The 22,257-nt window shown below is 36.6% G+C and overlaps 3 protein-coding genes across 3 annotated transcripts; 2 read left to right on the top strand and 1 right to left on the bottom strand.

Moving 5' to 3' along the window:
• Positions 1-564: 564 nt before the first annotated feature.
• On the top strand, positions 565-10,342 carry LOC133689025 (dynamin-like protein ARC5). The gene is made up of 17 exons (XM_062108728.1): positions 565-951; positions 1,043-1,207; positions 1,298-1,420; positions 1,825-2,046; positions 3,118-3,251; positions 3,368-3,460; positions 3,663-3,726; positions 3,928-3,976; positions 5,075-5,157; positions 6,373-6,530; positions 6,637-6,697; positions 7,902-7,964; positions 8,066-8,166; positions 8,566-8,623; positions 8,907-9,248; positions 9,698-9,862; positions 9,973-10,342. Exons 1-17 carry the CDS (start codon positions 652-654, stop codon positions 10,051-10,053), a joined length of 2,262 nt encoding a protein of 753 aa, XP_061964712.1. The 5' UTR covers positions 565-651; the 3' UTR covers positions 10,054-10,342.
• A 731-nt stretch (positions 10,343-11,073) lies between these two features.
• On the bottom strand, positions 11,074-13,216 carry LOC133688268 (glycosyltransferase BC10). Its single transcript, XM_062107694.1, is given in 4 exon segments — positions 11,074-11,184; positions 11,884-12,691; positions 12,693-12,851; positions 13,197-13,216. Coding segments are annotated over 4 exon segments (1,098 nt in total).
• Positions 13,217-16,025: 2,809 nt separating this feature from the next.
• LOC133689028 (uncharacterized) lies at positions 16,026-18,604 on the top strand. Its single transcript, XM_062108730.1, has 4 exons — positions 16,026-16,555; positions 16,649-16,763; positions 17,062-17,176; positions 17,483-18,604. Exons 1-4 carry the CDS (start codon positions 16,455-16,457, stop codon positions 18,373-18,375), a joined length of 1,224 nt encoding a protein of 407 aa, XP_061964714.1. The 5' UTR covers positions 16,026-16,454; the 3' UTR covers positions 18,376-18,604.
• The last annotated feature ends 3,653 nt before the right edge of the window (positions 18,605-22,257 follow it).

Below are 22,257 nucleotides of genomic sequence, written 5' to 3' on the forward strand. Positions count from 1 at the left end.
TACATTTAGCATTGATTATTTTAATAGCAGTTATTTTTTTAAAAAAAATTATTTAAAAATATATGAAATTAATATTTTTTTAAAAAATTATTTTTAATATTAATATATTAAAACAATCAAAATACATAAAAAAAAATTAATTTGAACTAAAAAAATTAAATTTCTGCAAAAACAAACACTTGGCACCGCAAAAACACATCAAATTTCTGCAAAAGAATAATTTAAACCTACATGGACTATTTAATTATTCGTCATACAAAATGGACTGATTTATTCTCTTTGAAACAATACAGGGACTAACATATAGTTAACTCAATGCTACAGAACAGTGAAGACACTGTTAACAAAAACCCACAACCCCGACTTCGGGACCGTTTGGGAACGCGGCTGCGGCTGCGTTTCTAAAAAATTTGAAATTTTTTTGTTTTTTTTTTTGTTAAAATTTAATATGACTTGTATGTTTTAGATCGTTTTGATGTTTTGATGTCAAAAATAATTTTTAAAAAATAAAAAAATATCGTTGACATGTATTTTGACATGAAAAATTATTTGAAAAGTACCCGCAACCACACTGCCAATCAAGTGGATAAGTAACAGCAAGAGTCGGTGAGCCAGGTAAAATCTTTAGTTTCAGTTTGGAGAAAACTAGATATGGAGGAGCAATGGAGGCTGTATGAAGCTTATAATGAGCTACATGGGTTAGCACAGGAACTGAAGACTCCATTCGACGCACCGGCTGTGTTAGTGGTGGGCCACCAAACCGATGGAAAGAGTGCACTGGTGGAAGGTCTAATGGGCTTTCAATTCAACCATGTAGGCGGCGGCACCAAGACTCGTCGCCCCATTACTCTCCATATGAAATATGATCCTGAATGTGAGGTCCCTACTTGCCATCTTGTCTCTGATGATGACCCCTCTTTTGCTCAGGAGAAATCCCTCCATGAAATTCAGGTTTGCTTTAACTTTGATTTAATTGTTCGCCGAAAAAGTTTTCTCTCTCTCGAATTTTCGTTTTGATTGAGGATGGAATCATATTCTCCAGGCATACATCGAGTCTGAAAACATGAGGTTAGAGAAGGAGTCGTTTCAATTTTCAGCTAAGGAGATAATTATAAGAGTGGAATACAAGCATTGCCCGAATCTTACTATTATAGATACTCCTGGACTTATTGCTCCTGCCCCGGGCCGGAAAAATCAAGCATTACAGGTCCGAAAAAGGAATTTATGATTTAGCATTGTGATTGTGAATTTTGATTTTTTATTCTGAATTTTTAATGTGTTATATTTGTTTATTCAGAGTCAAGCTCATGCGGTGGAGTCACTTGTGAGAGCAAAAATGCAGCATAAAGAATTCATTATATTGTGTCTTGAAGATTGTAGTGACTGGAGTAATGCAACTACTCGAAGAGTTGTAATGCAAGTATGTTTCTTTTGATCACTTGAGTGTGTAAAGCTTTTTGTTGGATTCACATTGTAGGGAGGATAATTTGAGGACCTTTTTGGAAACTTCTCATTAAGGAACTATATGTGCTTCTTTTCACAGGACAGTGGGAGTGATCTTACTTGAGATAGCAATGGGGTGAATATTAGGATAATCTTTGAATAGCATCAAAGCCAACATGTGTTTGCTTCTCCCAAATTTTGTTTTTGATAAATCTCTATACCCGGGAAGAATATTTTGGCTGTTATTCTCCTTAACAACCGGATTGAAGTTTTAAGTTTTTTTGATTCATAGTGATTCAAAGTCTGTCTCATGAATGAATAATTGCTTGTAAATCTTTACTGCTATTTGTAAACCATCAATTCTTTTTTGATTGCTTACAGATTGATCCTGAGCTCTCAAGGACTATTGTTGTCTCAACAAAGCTTGACACTAGAATACCTCAGTTTGCTCGCTCATCTGATGTTGAAGTGTTCCTTTCACCACCAGCGCATACACTTGATGGTTTCATATTAGGTGACTCTCCCTTCTTCACATCAGTTCCTTCTGGAAGAGTTGGTTCTGGCCATGATTCAGTTTATAGCTCCAATGATGAATTTAAGCAGGTTTGAATCTCCAATCATCAAATTAATATTGACTTAATGAAGTAGATCGGGAACTTTTACAACTGCAACGTGCTCCTTGTTATATGATCAATATTTAATCTATCATTCAAATTCATAATTCTGTGTTCCTCTAAGCTTAAGTTGTAAAGTTGCAGCTATATAATAGATGAATAGTGATGCAGCCTAGGGATTTAACTGTGACTTTGGTGAATATTTAGGGCAAATCTGTAATTTCAGTAGATTTCCTACTAAAGATGCATTCAGGAAATATCAAGCGTGTTTTTAGTAAGAAGATTTAGATTTCTTATTTATGTTTCCATTTGCTAGTTAAAATTGGAGCATTATGCTATTTAGTAATCGTAGTCTATTTTGGATTAGGAATAACTCAAGCCTACACATATGCTTGTAGCTTATCAATTTCAGTATGATGAAGTTTATTATAAATAAAATGCAGCCTTAGCTTTATATGTTGTGAAAATGTGATGTTTCCATTAAGTAGTGATTCTCCCATGTGTGATGGTTTGGTTTTTATGCGAGTGATTCGTTGAACTATTAGTGTGAGGCTAATCTACCTAACTTCTTTTATTTGCATAACTTTCAGCCCTATGTTTTCAATTTCTAAGCAACAATAAACTTTCGCCAGACTTTTCCTGCATCCTGTAGTTATCTGAAAAGGCTGAGTTAAGTTCTTGTGCATCAAATGTTGCTCGAACCATGCACACCATGAAATGCTCATGTTTTATGTTAGAAATTGCATATCTTATTTGGTTGATGCTGATGGTTGTCACAATCTCATGAACCTGGTGCTCTTAAATTACAATTGTTAGAGCCAACAAAGTTAACAATACATTGCATCTTTGGAATTAATTTTGATAAAACTAGAGTCATTTAACAAGAAGTTCATGTATGTTGTTGTTCCTGTAGTGTAGCTAAACAAGGAGGCTTTATTTAGTGCAAATATTAGATGCACACTACTGTAATATTGTAACCCCTATTTTATGTTATACAGTTAGAGGGTTGTTTTTTCCAGCATTATTCTGTTGCAAAATTTGTTAATCAAACTACATGCAGGCCATATCCTTGAGAGAGGTGGAAGACATTGCATCTTTGGAGGAAAAGCTGTGCCGCCCATTATCAATGCAAGAAAGAAATAGAATAGGTGTTAGCAAGTTAAGGTCCTTTTTGGAAGAATTGCTACAGAAGAGGTATAGCTGATATATAAATATATATTATCTTTTTGCATAAGTTCTGACCACGATACGTCTCCGCGCTAACCAGCTATCTACCATGACTAAAATTTGAGAATTTATGTTCCTGTCAGGTATATGGATAGTGTTCCATTGATCATTCCGCTTCTTGAAAAGGAGTATCGCACTGCAACAAGAAAGCTGAATGAAATAAACAAAGAACTCAGGTTTGTTGTTGAAGTTATAACAAAGGTCGTTTTGAGGCAATAGGGGTCTAACCTATAGCCTTTTCATTTTTCAGTTTCTGATAAACTTGGTTAGGGGCTTGAGTACTTTCATTTTTTACCTCCTGTTTTCATTGTGATGGGTATCTTTTAACTTCTTTCCTTGCCACTAGTTACTTTACCATATTCTTTGTTAAGCATGCAGCACTTTGGATGAAGTAAAATTGAAGGAGAAAGGGAGAAAATTTCACGATCTATTCATAACCAAGGTTTCTATCGACTTTCACCTTTTGTCAATATTTTAATATCTCTTCTAGCCTATTAAGTGGTTCCTTGACCTCGAGCAATGTATATATAATCACACTGACACGGATACTCCACCACCACCCACAGTTACTGATGATTCTCAATAGTTTTTTCCTATGCTTTTGACTCATTTATGCATTCTAACTAAATCTTTACATGTTCAGCTGTCATTGTTGTTGAAAGGGACAGTTGTTGCTCCTCCAGATAAGTTTGGTAAATCATTTGATTGATATTGCACACCACAGACAACTTTACCATTGTTTAAATATTATTTTATTATCTTCTCCTCTAGCATGAATTAGTTGAATATTATGTCACATGGTTCCAGTAGTAGATCTGTCTTAGTAGTAGATCCAAGGCTCTCCAAAAACTGAGAAAAGTGCTGCTCAAATTTTTAAGGATATGCTTGATAGAGGGCTCTAAGGCAGTGAAAAAATCACTAGTAAACCTTTTCACCATATTCTTTAGTTTTGCAAGCCAAACATTCATTAGATAATAATAAAAATGGGCAACATTTTGTCCCAAACCCTCATCCTAAGGGTACTGTGGCCCTCCCATTTTCATTTGTCAATGTCGTGAATTCCACCAATATTGTTTGTCTTTAATCTGTGAGTCCCATCATTATCCTTCATTTACATTCTTAACTTTCCACATCCACCAAATATCATCCCTCATAAAAAAGTTATACACTTATGTTTGTACCATGACATTTACTCCTGTGATTTTTCAGCCCCCATTTTCTCACCTTGAATCATATGTAGCTTTATATGAGTGGACTTAAAAGGGAAAGGATCCATGTAGCATTTCAACTAGTTTTTGGTAGAGGTCAAGAATTGCTTTGTTACATTGTCAGCACTCAAAGAAATGAACTTGCGATCTTTGAACTCCCATCTAGTTTAAGTTTTAGGCCAAATTGTAAAAGACTGGACTTTATTTTGAAGTCCCCCTGAACTAAAAAAAAAATCCCTAGAATTGAAGCCTCAAAGCAAAATGTCATTGCAATGTGATCCAATTGTTAGAAAAATGTGGTATTTTGTCAATTTTGACCTCCTTCAACTTTAAAAAGGGCCCCACATAACCCATAATCGGAGGATGTCAAAATCAACAGAAACTTACATTTTACTAGTGGTCGGACCAAACTGCAATAGGGTCTTAGTACAAGGCTTAAATTTTTGTGGTTTTTCAGTTCAGAGGAGCTTTAAGAATCGCTAAAGTTCAGGGTTTTTTTTTTTTTATAACTTGGCCCAATTTTTATTATTGTCTTACTATTTTAATATGCCAGTATACTCAGTGCTGTAGTGTTTATTGCAGGCGAAACACTGCAAGATGAGAGAAGTAATGGAGGGGCATTTGTTGGCACTGATGGTCTTCAATTCCCACTCAAGCTAATACCTGTAAGCTGTATATGTTATATTTTTGTCAACAATTTCTTTATGCCTTTGTAGTAGGTGTGTATGATTTTCCAATGTCATTATAAAGCATTCTCATTGCTTTACTGAGAGGAATATAGGAAATGCTACCATAATGGTGTGTGACAATGAGATGGTTGAGGTTGTTTTGGACTGTAAGGCTAGAGAACTCTTAAGAGGGTGCTTGGTTGGAAGGGCATGGACATTTGATTCTCAACCACTAAATATACCGAGAGTGAGGTGGTGCGCTGTGAAACAATGGAAATCATGGGCTACATGTCACTGATTTCATTGATGGCTGTTCAAAACAAAGTTTTGGCAAAACTTGGGTCGATGGGATTGAGTGCTGTTTCTTCCAAATCATTCCTTTCTCTCCTTGCCTTTACTTTAAATATAATTGTTTTTCTCTCTTGCCAATTGTCTTGGTAAGTTAGGGTTTTCATTTTTGCTGGTGGGTGCTTAATTTGGGGAACAAACACTTTGATTTTATGGGTAAAGTAGGTGGTTCTGCATAAGGTAGATGACATGGTCCTCTACTAGAACTTTTTGTTGGCTTTGGGAATGAGAGAAACCATAATATCTTATGGACATATGCTGTAGTCTTGGTGATTTGGATAATTTAGTGCAATGCAATTTCTGAATCTTCAAGAACTACTTCTTTTATAGCAATTCTCGTGGACCATTTTTTTTTGGACATCTTTATTGTGTTTTGCTATGGAACTTCACCATGAGTGTCTTTAGCGGATCCACAATGAGATCAGATTTCCTGTTATATGATTTTGAGTCTTTCTTTAATTTCTTCTTTTATTTGTTCTGTATTCTTTACTCCTGCAATTTTCCTTCTTCCCTCCTTTTGTGAATTCATTTCAAAAGATTCTCATTGCCTTCTGCAAATGTTGCGTTGCGTGTAGCTCCTAGACTTCCAGGCTCAATGCTGGGATGTTTTTCTTTTCCTCCTCTTTCAAGTCATTGAGTGTCTTAAGGTTTTCTTGTCTGTTTCTCTCTGTAAGTTGCATTCCATATTTGTTTGGCCTATATTGACTGGTCAAGTCTACTTGATATGAGGAGATTTTTCTTCTTGTGACTAGTATTAGCACAAAGAAAAAAAATGTTAGCCAATTACCACAACCAACTAATATTAAATATTGGACAGTTCAATAATCTCTATGGAAGGTTGACATTTTTGCAATTTACATGTAGAATGCAGGGATGCGTCTTTATGGGGGTGCACAATATCATCGTGCAATGGCTGAATTCCGTTTTGTTGTTGGGGGAATCAAATGCCCTCAAATTACACGTGAAGAAATTGTGAATGCATGTGGAGTTGAAGATATCCATGACGGAACTAACTACTCTAGGTATCCTTGAGATTTGATTGAACAGCTACCAATGCTTTCTGAGATGGGAAACATTTGTTTCTTTCAGTTATCTGATCTCCCTTTTCTCTACAATTTTGTGGATCAGGACGGCTTGTGTAATAGCTGTAGCCAAGGCTCGTGATACATTCGAACCTTTTCTTCATCAGGTGAGCTGATGTATGCTCTTGTTTACCCCTCTAGGTGGCAGTACATGTAATTTATTGTTACAAATGATTTATACGACCAATTTTGGGATTATACCAAATCCTTTTCTTTTGCTGCTTTTAAGTGCATCCTATCTGTTTTGAGGTGCAGCCTAGAGATTAGATAGCCAGCTGAATGCAACTTCCCTGTCAACTTGTTCTGCATCTTCTTTAAACCTTGCAACGCAAATTTTGAGCAAAAACACCAGGGTTACATTACGGGCCATGTCCAAGCAAAAGCCTGCTTCTAAAGAAGCATGTCTCTTAACAGGGAAACTTTATCCGCTTGATGCTTTCAAGTTGTCAACAAAAGTTTTAACTGAAATTCTGGCATTCCTAGAGCCTCTCCTGTGTTCTACCCTTCATGTTCCTGGCATGCCTCCCCTGTTGCTTAAGGAACAAATAATCGATTGAACATATTTCAATTTAAGATATTTATGCTAAATGCATCTCATGATAATGTCAGTGATTATCTCATAATTTTAGAAACATAATTTTGGAAAACAGTTTGTGATATGTTAGGGATTGTAGAGTTATGGTCCCGCTCAAGCAGAATTCTATAAGGGGAGCACAAGAAAATATACTTCGAAGTTACTAGAGTGTTAATGAATTATGAAATACCAATCAATTTCTTACAATAGAATGATTCATGTTATATCATGTTCTTAATGATAAATCTGTCCAATTATGAAATCCCAAACAATTTCTCGCAAAAGAATGATTTGTGTTCTATCATGTTCTTAATGATAAAACTGTCCTGTTTTCTTAATCATTGGGAGAATGTTGAGCTTTTCAGAAAATTCTGGTTGCTTGTCTTATTGTCATTTACTTTTTTCCTATCATGCCATCTTTTCAGAAGCTTTAGAGAATTGAGCAGTATGATGCTTACGCTCTTCATCTTTTACTGATAAACAGGACGGGATTATGCAATAGTGTTTTAGAATCTCACTCATGTAATTAATTTTAATTTGATTTACTCGCATGACTTTCAATCAATATATTGGTCATTCTGCCATTATGATTTTTGTGAACATAAATTTTGGACTATGAAAGTAGTAGTCCTGTTTTTGGTTTGCTTCATGCTATATGTTGCAAAATTTGGACACTTCTTCTCCTGGTATAGTTGAATTTGTACTTCAAAACTAATAACTATCCTCCTTTGGTACAGTTAGGTTGTAGGCTCTTGTACGTCTTAAAGAGATTACTTCCAATCTCGGTCTATCTTCTTCAGGTGCAGGTTCTATTTTGGTCGTTTTCCTTTATATCTGTAGGACCTTCTGAATAGTTGTGTTATTCGTTCATTTATCTCATACCTGAAATTGTTTGTAACAGAAAGATGGTGAGTATCTAAGTGGTCATGATGTATTCCTCAAGCGTGTTGATTCCGCCTTCAGCAACTTCGCCGAATCTACAGAAAGGGCATGCCGTGAAAAGTATTCTTCTTGTTCCTTACACTGGTTATTTTATTTTTATGATTTTTTAAGGAGAAAAAAAACTGCTAACTTTGGATTTAGTTCTCTGAGATATTTTTCTACCATGGAGGGCTGAAGGAAAGTGAGTGCATCAAAATTCAAATTTCCCAATGTACGACTGCCGAAGGAGCACCATCACATAGATATGGATAGGCATGCAAACTGCATCAAATAAGAGAGAATAGTATACAAACAAGATTTTTTCAAAACAACACTTGGATAAATCCATGATTTTCCTAGGCAAAAAGCGACACTTCATAGCTGGTGTTCAACAGAGTTTATCAGTCTCGTGCAAAATTCTTCCTCAACAAATCATAACTTGCACTCATACTTACCGTTCTTGTTTAATATTTGCTGCAGATGCATGGAGGACTTAGAAAGCACCACACGTTATGTAACATGGTCCCTCCACAATAAGGTTAGTCATAGTTGATTAACAAGGGATGTTTATGAAATAAATAGATTCCTAATTATCACTTTTGACATGACTCTTTAATTTGATAAGCATCATGCTTTGCATAATAGTGCTATTGTTAATAATGGCTGTAACTGCTCCTTCAGAAGCCTGCAAAGTAACTACTTTGGCATCTATAATGATTACGTATAAAACTTTCCATCCACTCTTAAGATAAATGAACTTGTGGATGTGCTATTCAGATTATTTGTGGTTTAAGTTCTTATTTTTTATGTTCCATATATAGAACCGGGCTGGGTTACGCCAATTCTTAGACTCCTTTGGTGGAACGGAGCAGTCTGCTATGGGAGTTAATCCTATATCTGCTAGTCTGGAGTCATCCATGGTTTCAGCTGCCAATGAGAAGCATGACAATAGACCAAGGGCTGATGTCAAACTCAGTCATTTGGCTTCAGGCATTGACTCAAGCTCTGCAGTTCAGACAACAGAAACACGCCTTGCAGATCTTCTTGACAAAACCCTTTGGAATCGAAGACTTGCCCCTTCATCTGAAAGAATTGTTTATGGTCTAGTTCAACAGATATTCCATGGCATAAGAGAGTATTTCTTAGCCTCTGCTGAGTTGAAGGTTTGGCATCCTCTACATTTGCAGTTTGGTCGAAATGTCCGTGTGTGGTTGATTGGCTCTACCCTCATTTTTCCTACTTCTTTCCAAAGATCATGTCTTGTTAGGATATTTTCCAATTTGAAAAAAAGAAGGAACCAAAACTTACGGTGAACATCAACTTCTAGAAAATTACCCTCTCCCCCACAGAAAAAAAAAAAAACTCCACAAGTGAAAAATATATTTTGATTGTGGATTCAAAAAAATAATTTTTTTCCGTTTTCTGAACATAAACATACTTGACCATGGAGGGGACAACAGCAGTTAATCAATTTTCTTTTTCGTGACACACTATTGCTTCCTCCTTTTTAATCAAGAATTTTTGTTTTCAATTGCTTTGAATATTTGTCCAACTTTTTTGTTACTAGCTTTTTATGTGTGAGCTTTTCACAGTTTGCATGTGTCCTTTGCAGTTCAACTGTTTTCTTTTGATGCCGGTTGTAGACAAGTTGCCAGCACTTCTTCTGCAGGACCTAGAATCAGCATTTGTAGATGATTTAGATAACGTTTTTGACATCACCAACTTGCGACACTCTTTCAGCCAACGGAAGCTAGAAACAGAGATGGACCTTAAAAGGGTTTTTATTTTCTTTATTTCCATTTCTTTTTTTGATCCTTTCTGTAGGAAATCTGTCAATCCTGGCATTCTCTAGTTTGCTTGTTTAACTAAATGACTCTTTTTTTGCAGATCAAGAGACTCAAAGAGAAATTTAGGCTGATAAATGAGCAGCTTACTTTGCATCAACTCAAGGCCGTCCCCATTGAATGAGCCCTATACCAGAGCGACACTTGAAAGGTTTAAAGCAGTTGTGGATGCATGAGCTAATCAAGCTATCTGCACCTTCAATATCGTATACGTACATTTTGTCAGTCTTTGTTCTGCACGATGATGTTTTGAGCGTGATCTCATTATAACCATAGAAGATATGATGCAAAATTCTCTGTTCAAGATTTCAAATTAGTGTGTATTGTAATCCTACATATCTTGTGTCGTAGTCTTTTGTTTTGTTGTTGATTGATGACAATAAGAGAATTTATCCTAATTACTTTGTTCTTTTTCCCGTGTTTCGATGACTAACTCGAACCTTCCAATATCAAGATGACAATAAGTTCATCCTTCATCTTTGATACGACAGTAAACTTTTTTTTATCAGTTAAACTAATATTTTCCAATTCATGAATCCTGAATCCTTCTTTCTTTCTTGTCTTTCAAGGTATATAATAGTGTGTGCTAATGGAGGGGAGACAGTAGTGGCTTGAACCTGATCATGCCCCCCAGGGGTGGGGATGGCAATCTCTCTCAGCTTTGAGTCAATGCATTGAGTTTATCCATTAGAATTGTTGGAGTATTAGCTCAGGTAGGCAGTGAGTGCACCTCTAGTTATTTTCTTGTCCAGATTGAAGTGGGCCAAGAAAAGTAGATTCGTTCTGGATCAACCAAATCTCTTGAAGAAGGATTGAAGCTCTAACGAACAAGTGGTCGAAAGTGATTCTAAAATGGACCTGCCGTCCAATTCCATTCCAAATTGTTCTTCATATATATATATATATATATATATATATATATATAACTATGGTTAAAAAAAACTTTGAAATGATATTATTTAAGAATTCTCTGTTTTTTTTCCTTAAAAAAAAGGAGAAAAAACAGAGCTAGAAGTGAAACTTTACCTGGATTTGTAACGCCATCATAAATTCTCTCATCTGGAAACTTGAGCGAGCAACCCCCTCTCCCTCCATCATCTCCTTCGATGGGTCAACAACAACAGATAATTAATCCAATCAGCCATCAATTCATGGTGCTAGTTGGCCCCATCAGGAAAGTGAAAACACATAAAACCATCACCATGGGATGGGAAGCTGCATAGCAGCCAGCAGTGACGACATGAAGGCACAGCCCCTAATGGACAGTACATAGCTTGATGACAACACAGAGGTCTTTAACTCTTTGAAAACACACTCTCACGTGTTCTCTTTAAGGAACAACAACTCAATGCTTGCCTGTCCTCAACACTGTGTCAGTGAGCGAGGCCACATTTACAACCATGACAGCTCAAGTCTAGTTAATTGATAAACACGCAGTATTTTATTGGGTTTTGTTTTTAAATTAGCACTATTAATTAAAAATACTGCCAGAATAGCATTTTTGCATTAATCGCAGCTCAAAAATGCATAATTCCATAAAAATCATGATTCCAAAGGGTGGTAACTTACCATATGAGGATTTAAATTTTATTAATCGCAACTTCTATATATTTTTTTTAGTGTTTATAAATGGCAACAAATATAAAATTATATGATTTCGTTAATATTCGTGCCAAGAAACTTTACTTTTTATGCTAATATATTTTATTTCTCAATGCAACAATCTACAAGCCCAAACATAAATTATCAGATCATAAAAAATATTGTTTTAGAAATTAAAGAATCAACTTGAATCTCACTCGAGTTTTAATTTAATCGGATTTAAGTAACATTAGTTTTTTAAAGGGGAAAAAATGTTTTGCACTTTTAATATTAAGTTTGTAATTTGTAAATAGCACTGGGTTTTTCCCAGCTTCTTTTCTATACAATTGCCCGTAAAAACCATTAATTTTACAACAACGCCATTATCCTAATCATTCAAGATGATATCCTTCGCTATACTGATTAACGGCTGGATCGAATCAGGAGAAAATTTCCTCGCAAACAAGAACGGGTCATTTCGTTTCATCACTGACAAATCAGAGCCGTTTATTCCCTCGTAACCATACCTCGGCCTTCTGTTTCTCAAGCTCAATATAAAATCTGGGCCCACCTCAGGCGCCTTATACTTACGTGGGTGACCACCAGCACTAATAATACTCCAGTCAACGCTTGTCAGGGTGGCAGAAACTGACCCGCGCGGGTCCTGCATATGGATATGGGTAGGGAAGTAATTCTCTTCAGGATAACATGTGTCCTCCCTCAAGCAAGTTTGGTTAAATTTGGGCCAAATCCTCATGTCCCTCACTACCATCCTCGCATGCTTACGTGTTGATACCCAAAACTGGGACTCGATACGAAAATCTTTAAACCCCACCTCCGGGAGCATCGACTCTTCACCACGCGCCGCCCATCTATCATGAGCACCACCGTCATTGTCAAGTATCTCAATAAAACTCTTCCCCGAGTTGGTCAAGAATTTGAATGTGAAGTTGAACGAATGTAGAGGAATACAAGAAGGGGATAAAAGGGCAAAAATGGAAGTGGAAGGGTCATGAAGAAGCGCGTAGGATAGTAACCGACGCACCGCCGATATGAGAGTGGGGGTTGATCTTTTAGCTGGTTTTGAGTGGATAACATTGTCTGTGAAAACCCCTGTAAATGGCGGGTCGTGCTTGTAAGTTGGGTCTGCATGGATATAGATGTTAAAGAGAGTACTTCTACTTAATTTGGTTAAAGTAGAGTTCCCATGGAGGTGCAAAGGGAAGAGGTGTAGTCGTCAAAAACAAGAAAGCTAGTTTCTTTGGTGATTTAGGTCTTCGATTGACTTGGGAAGCAAGATGTAGAAGTGAGTCGTCATCTTGAGAGGTATTGGTGGTGACCCTGGTGGGGATGGAGGATGAGGTGGTGGTTGTGGTGAAATGGGGGTTTTGATTTTGAGTTTAGGGAGGTTTTTTGTTGAAAAGATTGTAACTTTGTCTTCTTTACAATCACTAATGGTGGTGGTGGATGTGGGCGTGGTGATGGTGAAGAGTGAAGACAACGGCCAAGGGTAAGCACAGGATCAAAGCACATAAAAGAGAGAGTGGGGTTGGAGAAAGCATTTCTTCGAAAAAATTTGCAAAATTCAAGATGATTGGATTTTTGGATTTGGTGGGGAAGAGGGGTTTAAGGTTTTATGGGTTGAATTGTAAGATGCTAAATTGACTGCGGGTGTAATTAACTAACCATTTAAGTAGAGATTTCATATTATTAATCCAATTATATATTAACACTCTATTTATAAATAAATAGATATTTAAAACATAGAAGAAAATAAACAAAAAAAGAAAAATAGGAGAGAATATATATATATATATATATATATATATATATATATATATATATATATATATTTCAACACCTTAGAATATTAGCTAAAATAGAGTAGTGTTTGTGTCATTTGATTGTGTTACTTTTCATGTGGCTTGTTGGGAAATTGAATCACAGCCCTAGAGCGTGTTTACTGGGATCAAAAATCTAGAGATAAACGGTGATGATGTCTTCGTACTTTTCACGTGAGAGTTTCCTTTTTTGGCAAGTGGAAAAAAGAATTTTGTTGGATATCAAGAAAGATGAACACGTGGCCAGCATGGAACTTTTTGTGGGCCTTACCGTTATGTAACGGGAGGGCATAGTGCGTGGGCCGTGGGGGCCTCACATGTATATTCCATCGCTATGCCTTATTTTGTGTGCCCTCATTAAGATCTTGTCCTCCCCGCCAGCGCCGTTGAGTCCTCAGGCTCAGGCTGTTAAAAGATTAAGAATAAAGTAGCTTATCAAATCATCGTACCATTGATCTAGTTAAATAAATTGTTATTTGGCTTGCACTGTGACATAAATATATTTTGCAACATTTCAAGTATAATTTTTATTTAAAAAAAAACAACTTTGACTAGGTTTTGTTGGGTTTGACCACGTCTCTTACAAATGCAGCCTATTCCAGATTTAATAACATCAATATTTAGCTTATTGCTAATGATTTATTGTGCTTTAATTTGTTTATAAATGTTTAAATACCTTGAGCGGTGTAGGGTTAAATTTTAGAAACACTACCCCAGTCTCAGACTCTCAGTCATCATGCATCCACATCAAGCAAAAAGCTGCAGAAAATAAAAGAAAAGAGCTGTGGCCTTGTTCTTATTCCCTGTCCTGTAAAATAACCCATCTATCTTCATCATGGTATCAGAAATCAGGATTCAATCATATTTGTCTGTGCACATCTAATTATCGAAACAGTGAGGCTATCTGACACCACTGCAGCGGAGGCACTGAGCACTGACACACACACACACGCATGCATGCAGCCTGCTCAGCAAAACCCTGTCAAGGAGGGGATCCAGTATCGTGTATGGCTGCTGTAGGCTTGGGCTAGCGACGGAGTACTACTTAACCTTCTTTCTTCCTGGGTCATCTGTCCTTTTCTTCTCCCCCTTTCAAGTACTGGTCACATAATGGAGGCAGTAATAACTAGCTGCCATCTCTTTTTATACGAACATGCATGCAAAACATGTAGGAAATCCATCACAAGTTGAAGAGAAGATCCATCGTAATGAATCCTTCGTATTTATTCCCCGTAAATAAATAAACGTATCCTCTTTTCTACTGTTTTAATAACAGTGTGGTATTTGCAGACTTTTTTTCCCCCATTAAATCTTAAATAAATTATATACATAAAGTACTGATGTATCTAGCTAATCTTAATAATATCTCATTTATAAGATAGTTTGCGGGGAAAAAAAAGCAACCTCACCTTTAGCGCCGGTCAGTTTTTTTAAAAAAATCTGTATTTAATTAACGATAATTAAGATTTGTTTAAAAAATGCATGTTTTTATCCAATAATTGTGTACCCGTTGACTTTACTAAGTAAACTAAGTTTTTTTTCCCAGTAATTGCATTTTTTTTTCTTCACTATATATTATGTAACAAATAAAGGGAGAGATTTATTTTTAGGGTTTAGGTTTAAAAGAAAAGCATATGTGCTAGACCGAGAGCAACTCAGTTAAAAAGGTTTGTCTTCTTCTTTGATTATATGGATTCGAGTCTTAAATCCAATATTTAAAAAAATTCTTTTAAATATCTTTAATTGTGAAATAATAATAATGATAATTACAATTATCATGATGTTGGATATGTCCAAGCCATCACTTGTAAATCGCAGTGCTTGAATTTTGCCTTCTAAGACAATTACAATATTGTCCTTAATCAAAGGCAATTGTTTCCCTGATACCATCAACCATGGATTTATGAACAGAACATGGTACTCTGTAAATGCAATCATAAGCAATCACAGCAAGAGATTGCTGGAGAAGAGGAGACATCAATGAAAAGGAAGAAATTCTTAGGAAAATATTGGCCCGCGCGCCTTAATTCTTGCCATTTTACACTAACTAGTCAACAGTTTTTTTTTCTTGATTAAACTATGAATTTTCTTTTTGATGTTCTTAAGAATAGAATCAAGTTCTCATGTAAATAAATAATATTTTCCCATCAACTAATTGGTTGTCCACAATCATCCATAAATGATCCCCTTTTTTTTTGTTTAAAAAGATTTAATTTGATAAAAAAAGAAATAAATAGATAAAAACGTTAGTCTCAAAGAAAAAGCTCTGCCTTCGGCTCCTGGACATGGTGATAATGGTGAAATGCATGATCAAAGCTAATTTCCTGGGGATTAAAGTAGGAAAATTTCAATCCTTTCTTGGTTTATCTTGACACATTTGACGACCCAAAAAAGAGACTTTTATTTTCTAGTAATTGAATGGGGCACACTTTCCAGATAATTCAGCAAGAGGCTTGCTTGCATGGTAAGGACATGAGGCCACCCTTCCTCACACCAGTGACCATCCATGTTGTGGTGGGGGAGAGAAGAACGGATAATATTGTCACTGTCGGTGGTATCTATGCAACCCCAGCCCCAGCATCTACTAGTACTGTAAAAGGTCCACAAGACACTGGCAGGAAAATATTTAAAGAGAGGGATAAAGTTGAATGGCGAGAAAGAAAGAGAAAAGGCCAAAACCAATGGGCAATGGGGGGGAAATAGAGAGGGGGACTCTTGGGTTTAGGGGAAGCAGGCATGTGGACGTGTGGGGGACACACCGAAACTCAACCCTCTTGAAATAATTGAGTTTGTGACAGAAAAGAGAGAAAAAGTAAGGCAAAGCCCTTAAAAAAAAATATACTAAAATCTGAAAAGCCTTTGCTTCTCTCACCACGTCTTGCATTTTGGGACTCCTCTACTGTGTTGTTGTTGTTGTTCTGTTCAGTGTTTGTGTGTGATTTTAAAGACTTGATAAAGTCACTAGCAAGAGTAAAAAGACAGGAAACCAAAAACTGATGCTACCCTTTACTTCCTAGTCACAGCTTAATTTGTCATCATCTTGGTCCTTCTTTCTCTCTTTCTTCCTCTCAAGGGATTAGTGCTAGTGAAGGTGAAGAAGAAGATGCCTAGACCAGGACCAAGACCTTATGAATGTGTTAGGAGAGCTTGGCACAGTGATAGACACCTACCCATCAGAGGTTCTCTGATTCAAGAAATTTTCCGGTGCCCCTCTCCCTCTGTCTTTGTTTCTGTGCATGTTCATATCTGATATAAATTCTGTCTTTTTCACTGATTTTGGCTATGTATTTTGCTTAGACTTGTTAATGAGGCTCATAGCTCAACAAGTAAGAAGAACAAGGAATGGCAAGAGAAGCTCCCAGTTGTTGTCCTGAAAGCAGAAGAAATTATGTACTCGAAAGCGAATTCTGAGGTTAAAGCCTTCTCCTTTTTGATCCTCTCACTGTCAATTGAAATCTGCACACCTCTACCCTTTGTGTATTGTTAATTGAAAGCAGAGTTAAAGTGTCGACGAACTAAGATTTTTTAAAGAAGTTTTGAGCTTGAGTTCATACTGCTTGGGCGCTGAGAATTCATGAATTAAAGATTGAAAATTAACATTTATTATGCTTTCTATGTTTTCTCAGCATAGTCCATAGTTTTTTCTGGTTTAGTAGATTTCGATCCTGTCTTCTTATAGAGCTTCCTTTTGGATTCTAATTCTTGCATAGGCTGAATACATGGAGCTTAAGACACTTTGGGACAGAACAAATGATGCCATTAATACCATAATTCGGCGTGATGAGAGTACGGAAACTGGAGAGCTTCTTCAACCTTGCATTGAAGGTACCGTCTTCGATTTCTGCATGTCTTGAATAAAGATTTTGTTACTTTGGAGTTTAGAATGGTTTTGGTCCAATTTTTAGTGCTTGAAGTCAATTACAATGAGTGCTACTTTGAAATTTAGATTTAGTGTGTGCGCGCCTGTCATCGTACTTGATTCAACCATTATAATTATTTCTCACATGGTGCCATTTTTACTGTAAGTCCTATATTGTGTGATTCTCCACTTTGTTTGATACGTTGTACGGACAATATTCTGCATGTAAATGCTATGTGTAATCTTTCTCACTCAATTTCATTACTGTTCAGCTGCCCTTAATTTGGGCTGCACACCGAGAAGAGCCTCAAGGAGCCAACGGAATTGCAATCCGAGCTTTTACCTTGGTCCTAGCACTCAGGAACCAAACACTTTGTCCTCTGGTTCTGTGCACAGTGCCATTCAGGCTAATCGTACATCCAACTCGCATGTCCTCCCTAATTATTCAAGCATGGTAAAACCCATAATCATGAATTCCACCCCTCCAGGCTCAGAATCACAAGACTTTGTTGGCCAAAGCAATGGCACTTCTAACAGATTTCTTTTTATAGATGATAGCATTCCTCTATCTAACGCTAACCAATGTTTACCCTTGGGAAATTACCGTATGCCAAGCTTGTGCTCGGTTTACCCTTTATACTATGGTAGTTGCCTAGAACCACAGCGAGGTTGTGGAGCTCTTCCTGAGACTTTTCCTGGCACCATGGAGCCTGTCAAGGTGGCTGTTATGCAAAACTTCTTCCCTTGTAACGAGGACACTCCTGTTAAAACCTGCCATGCTGATCACAAGGACAGTCCTTTGCAACCACAAGAAATTGGGTGCGATCTATCATTGAGGTTGGGTTCTCTCCCAGCTCCAATGATGAGTGTGAAGACCAAGTCCCTCAAAGATGCCAAAGACGGTGGTCATGAATGTTCTCAAGAGGGGGGTAAGGTTGATGATTGGATGCCCCAAGCGGACAAGGAGTTACCTTTCTTCACTAGGGTCAATGTGGCTGACCCGTTAGTTTCACATTCAAGCAAATCGAGGGAACATGTAAATATAGATGAGAGAAAGAAAAAACGCAAGGCGGTATTGGATCACCATGTTGAGGATCAATTTTGCTGGCAGCCAAAGCTTCATTGTAATCAGTTAACTTGCAGAATGAAAAGTGCCGGTTCGTAGGTTGACTGTCACCTGGTACGTTGCTTGAAACTCATGATATGCCTTTGTAAGAAAATCTTGCTGGGGCTCTTTTTGGCAATGTAGTGTTTGTTATTTTTGTTTGACAATGATGAGTTGTTAGCTGCGGTGATGTAAGAATGTTAGATGTAAATATTGATCCAGTTTACATTAGAACTAACAGCAGAGGCTCGTGGTTTAAATTCACAAAAAAAAAAAATGTTTGATGTAACATGGTGTTGCTTTTGGAAACTAGACCAGTACTTGCATATCATCATATCCCTTTATCTGGTTGAAGGAATTTGATTTTAAGAAAATAACTTGGTGTAAAAGAGAGGAGGCTGGGAGTAGTTTTAAAGGGTAATCTATGCGTAGAGCTGGTAGGATAATCTATGCCACTGTATGTCCATCAGCTGAAATTTGGAAATCACAGATCCAAATGGAATTCCCTGGTTGCACTTTGGATGTATTATAGATTATGGTATCAAGGTGGAAAGGTGGGGGCAAAGACGTGTCTCTTCAACAAACCTTAAACTCAGCCATCAGAAGAAGTAATCCTGATCATTAGATCTGAGGTCACTGGCCCCCATTCTGATAGTTTTGGCTAAAAAGTGGGCAAGAAATGATTAATGAATAACTGGATAGGGCTTTTTGTTTGTGTTAGTGGGGAACAAGAAGGTCTATCTTGCCATAGCTGACTAGTTACTACTATTATCATGAGTCAATATGCTCTCTGGCTGTTCCCTTGTGTATTTGGTGGCCCAGTTAGGAAGAGGATAAGACCTTTTGCTTGCATGAATGATGATTAATATCTGTAGGGAATGGGTGGTTATCAGCCATCTCTAGGGTCAGAGTCTAACTCTAAATGACTTTAATATTCATCAAAGGTCATCATGGTGGAGAATGTGGGCCATATGGTTTTGATAAACTTGATATGTGGTAGGAGGTGAAAAGGGTGGATGGAGGGAGGGAGGGTCGGTCACCGGGTACTAAAGAATGGCTTGTATTTGGAGGCGGTGGCGCCGGTAACTAGACTTGAGGTACCGGTTGCCTGTAGGGAAAGATCTCTAGATGCATAAACATCAAGGATCGCTAGCTATGAAAGAAGGAAAAACCCTTGCACGCAGTTACAAAAAGAAGAACATTTTATTCATTACATTTATCTACGGGCAAGAGATCACTTGTTTTTGCAGGAAAACATCATGGATTACCAGCCAAAGTCCAACTTAAACAAAAAATTCTTCAAAGCTCATCAAACAGCCATTTTAAGGCTTTTCCGACTTCGTCAGTCTCCGTTGCTGCGAAGCTTCCACCGTTCCTGTGAACCTTCTGTTGCGAGGTTCACTGTGACAATGTTGGCATGAATTCTTGGTTCGAGTGAAGCCAATCGGCAATGACAACAACTATTGCCGTGCAGGCACTCTCTCCGGTGATCAAAGGAAGCAAGAAACACTTTTTGAGTTTTGCTTGACCGTCTCTGCTGGCTATTCTTTGACCCCCCCCCCCCCCCCCCCAATCTTTTCGCGAGAGTAGTCAGTACCAATTATATCACAAACTTCCTTTTCCCAGAAATTTCAAAAGCCAATGATTTTGTCTTGGCAAATGATAAAATCTGCTTCTCATCAGAATGATGGACATTGTGTCGATGATGAATTTCCTGGGGTCCATCATGCCATTACGCTCCAGGGCAAGTTCTCTCATCATTTCAATAGCAACTAAAAATTCTGCCGATTGTTCTTACCATCCACTTATTTCGGATATATCTTGAATTATGAGGTTTTAACTTTTGAAAATGAAACCGATGTGACCCTACTATATATATGGGGCATGTCTACGGGTTTTGCCGACACATCAATATATATTAGTTTGATTACACGCGATATGCTATGGGTAAAACATATACAGTTATGGTTAATTGGACAGGTTCTGAGTTTATCAGTTTAAATTCTATAAATTTCAAGACCACTGGAAACTTACATAGTCATTAACTTCAAAACCCGCAGGATTAGTCGAGGTGCATGTAAGCTGACCCAGACACCCACATTAATAAACAAAAAAACATATATAAATATTACACATGCACTTAATAAAATAAATCAAGAATTATATGTGTTAATAAATTATTATAAATATTTTTATTTCAAATATTGAGTCCAAAAGCTAACATAAAAATATTGTTTCTAAAAAAAAATTTAAATATTTATTTCAGTTTAAAATGAGATTTTTAAAGTTTTTATTAGTTTTAATTAATAAAATAAAATTTTATTTTAATAACCATACAATTTAGAGATTGAATTCTATCACTTTCATTTTAATTACTTGTTTGATATTGTAGTGCATGGTTTTTTTGCACAGAAATACATTAAAATAATATTTTTATTTTATTTTTAACATTAACACATCAAAATTATTGGAAAGCATATAAAAACATTAATTTAATATTTTTTTCAATGCAAAGACATTTTTAAAACTCATCTAAATATACTCCTAAATATATATTAATTAAATTAATAAAAATTAAACACAAGATAATACATGCACAAAACCCCCTATCAAGGAATAATATAAAATCATTCTTGAATTCTTATCAAATAACTTAATTTTAATCTTAATATTGCGGGTTAAAACACTCTTACACGGTTAAATTTGTGTAGTTGTGTGGAAAAATGGCGCCGGCGTTAGTCTTCTCAATAAGTGGCTCAGCTCTCCTCCAAGTCCTGGACAAACTGAAGCACACACCCTCACCCCTTATGCTAGCTCTAAGGTTTAGGGTTTTTTTTTTTATTATTATTATTTTTTTTGTCCTAGTCGCTGGAAAGTACTAATATATACTGTAAAGGGCAGCAGGGGTTTGAATAGCAGTCGATGTCCCATGATATCTGTCTTTTAGGACCAAGAAGGAAAGATCAATTAGGGCATAGTACTAATTGGGCCGTTTTGGGTTATGGCTTGGGCCGTGCTTAGCTTACAAAGGTAATAGGGCTCAATTTCACTTCTTCTCATTAATTTGTGGAAATCCAGATGCATGCAAAAAAAACTCGAAACTTTGAAAGGATCTCCAGTTGCCAATTTCAATGCTTTTATTAATTTATTTTTTTATTTTCACGTGAGTATCCAGTTAGCTTTCGCGCACCTCGACTAATCCCACGGATCCTGAAGTTAACGATCATGTAAGCCTCCAGTGGCCATCATATAAGCAACCATAAGGTTTGAACCTGAAATTATAAAGGAAACAAACCTTTTAATTCCAAACTTTTACCACTGAGACACCATCTAAATTGTTACCTTTATTAATTTATTTTAGAGGGATGGTTAGTCTATTGATATTCTCTCTTTAATTCAAAGAAAATGGCATGGGGAGGGACTCTAGAAATAGGATCCCATGTTCTTGATTCTAGATCATATGTGAGAGAGAGATTCCTAGACAATAATTTCAGATCTCTTATAATTTTATATATCTCAGACGACAATAGAAAACTATTCGATCCTTGAGGATCTTTTTCCAAGTTTTCCCATTGCTTCAAAACCAGCAACTTTGAGCTTTCCTTGTTGAAAATCACAAGCTCTTGAAGGCAACCCTAATGCATTTTGTTTATGAAAAAGTTGATCATAATTGGTTTCCAGTTTGGAATGAGTAAAAATATTTCTTAATTAATTTCCCAAAAACCGAGGACTTTAGTCAAACATAAATCAGTGCTTTATATAACTAAATATATACTACTGGAAGTACTTTTCTCTTATTTCTCTTGTGGTAGATCAAGGGCCGGGCTTGCATTAATGTGTACATGTGTTCGTACAATGCTTAGTGTAATACCATTTAGCTAGTCAAATGTAAGGGTCTTGTGAAATATAATGCTTCCATGCTTACTCGATTAATTTCATGCA

This window comes from Populus nigra, chromosome 3 (genome assembly GCF_951802175.1).
Source record: "Populus nigra chromosome 3, ddPopNigr1.1, whole genome shotgun sequence".
NCBI classification, from domain to species: domain Eukaryota; kingdom Viridiplantae; phylum Streptophyta; class Magnoliopsida; order Malpighiales; family Salicaceae; genus Populus; species Populus nigra.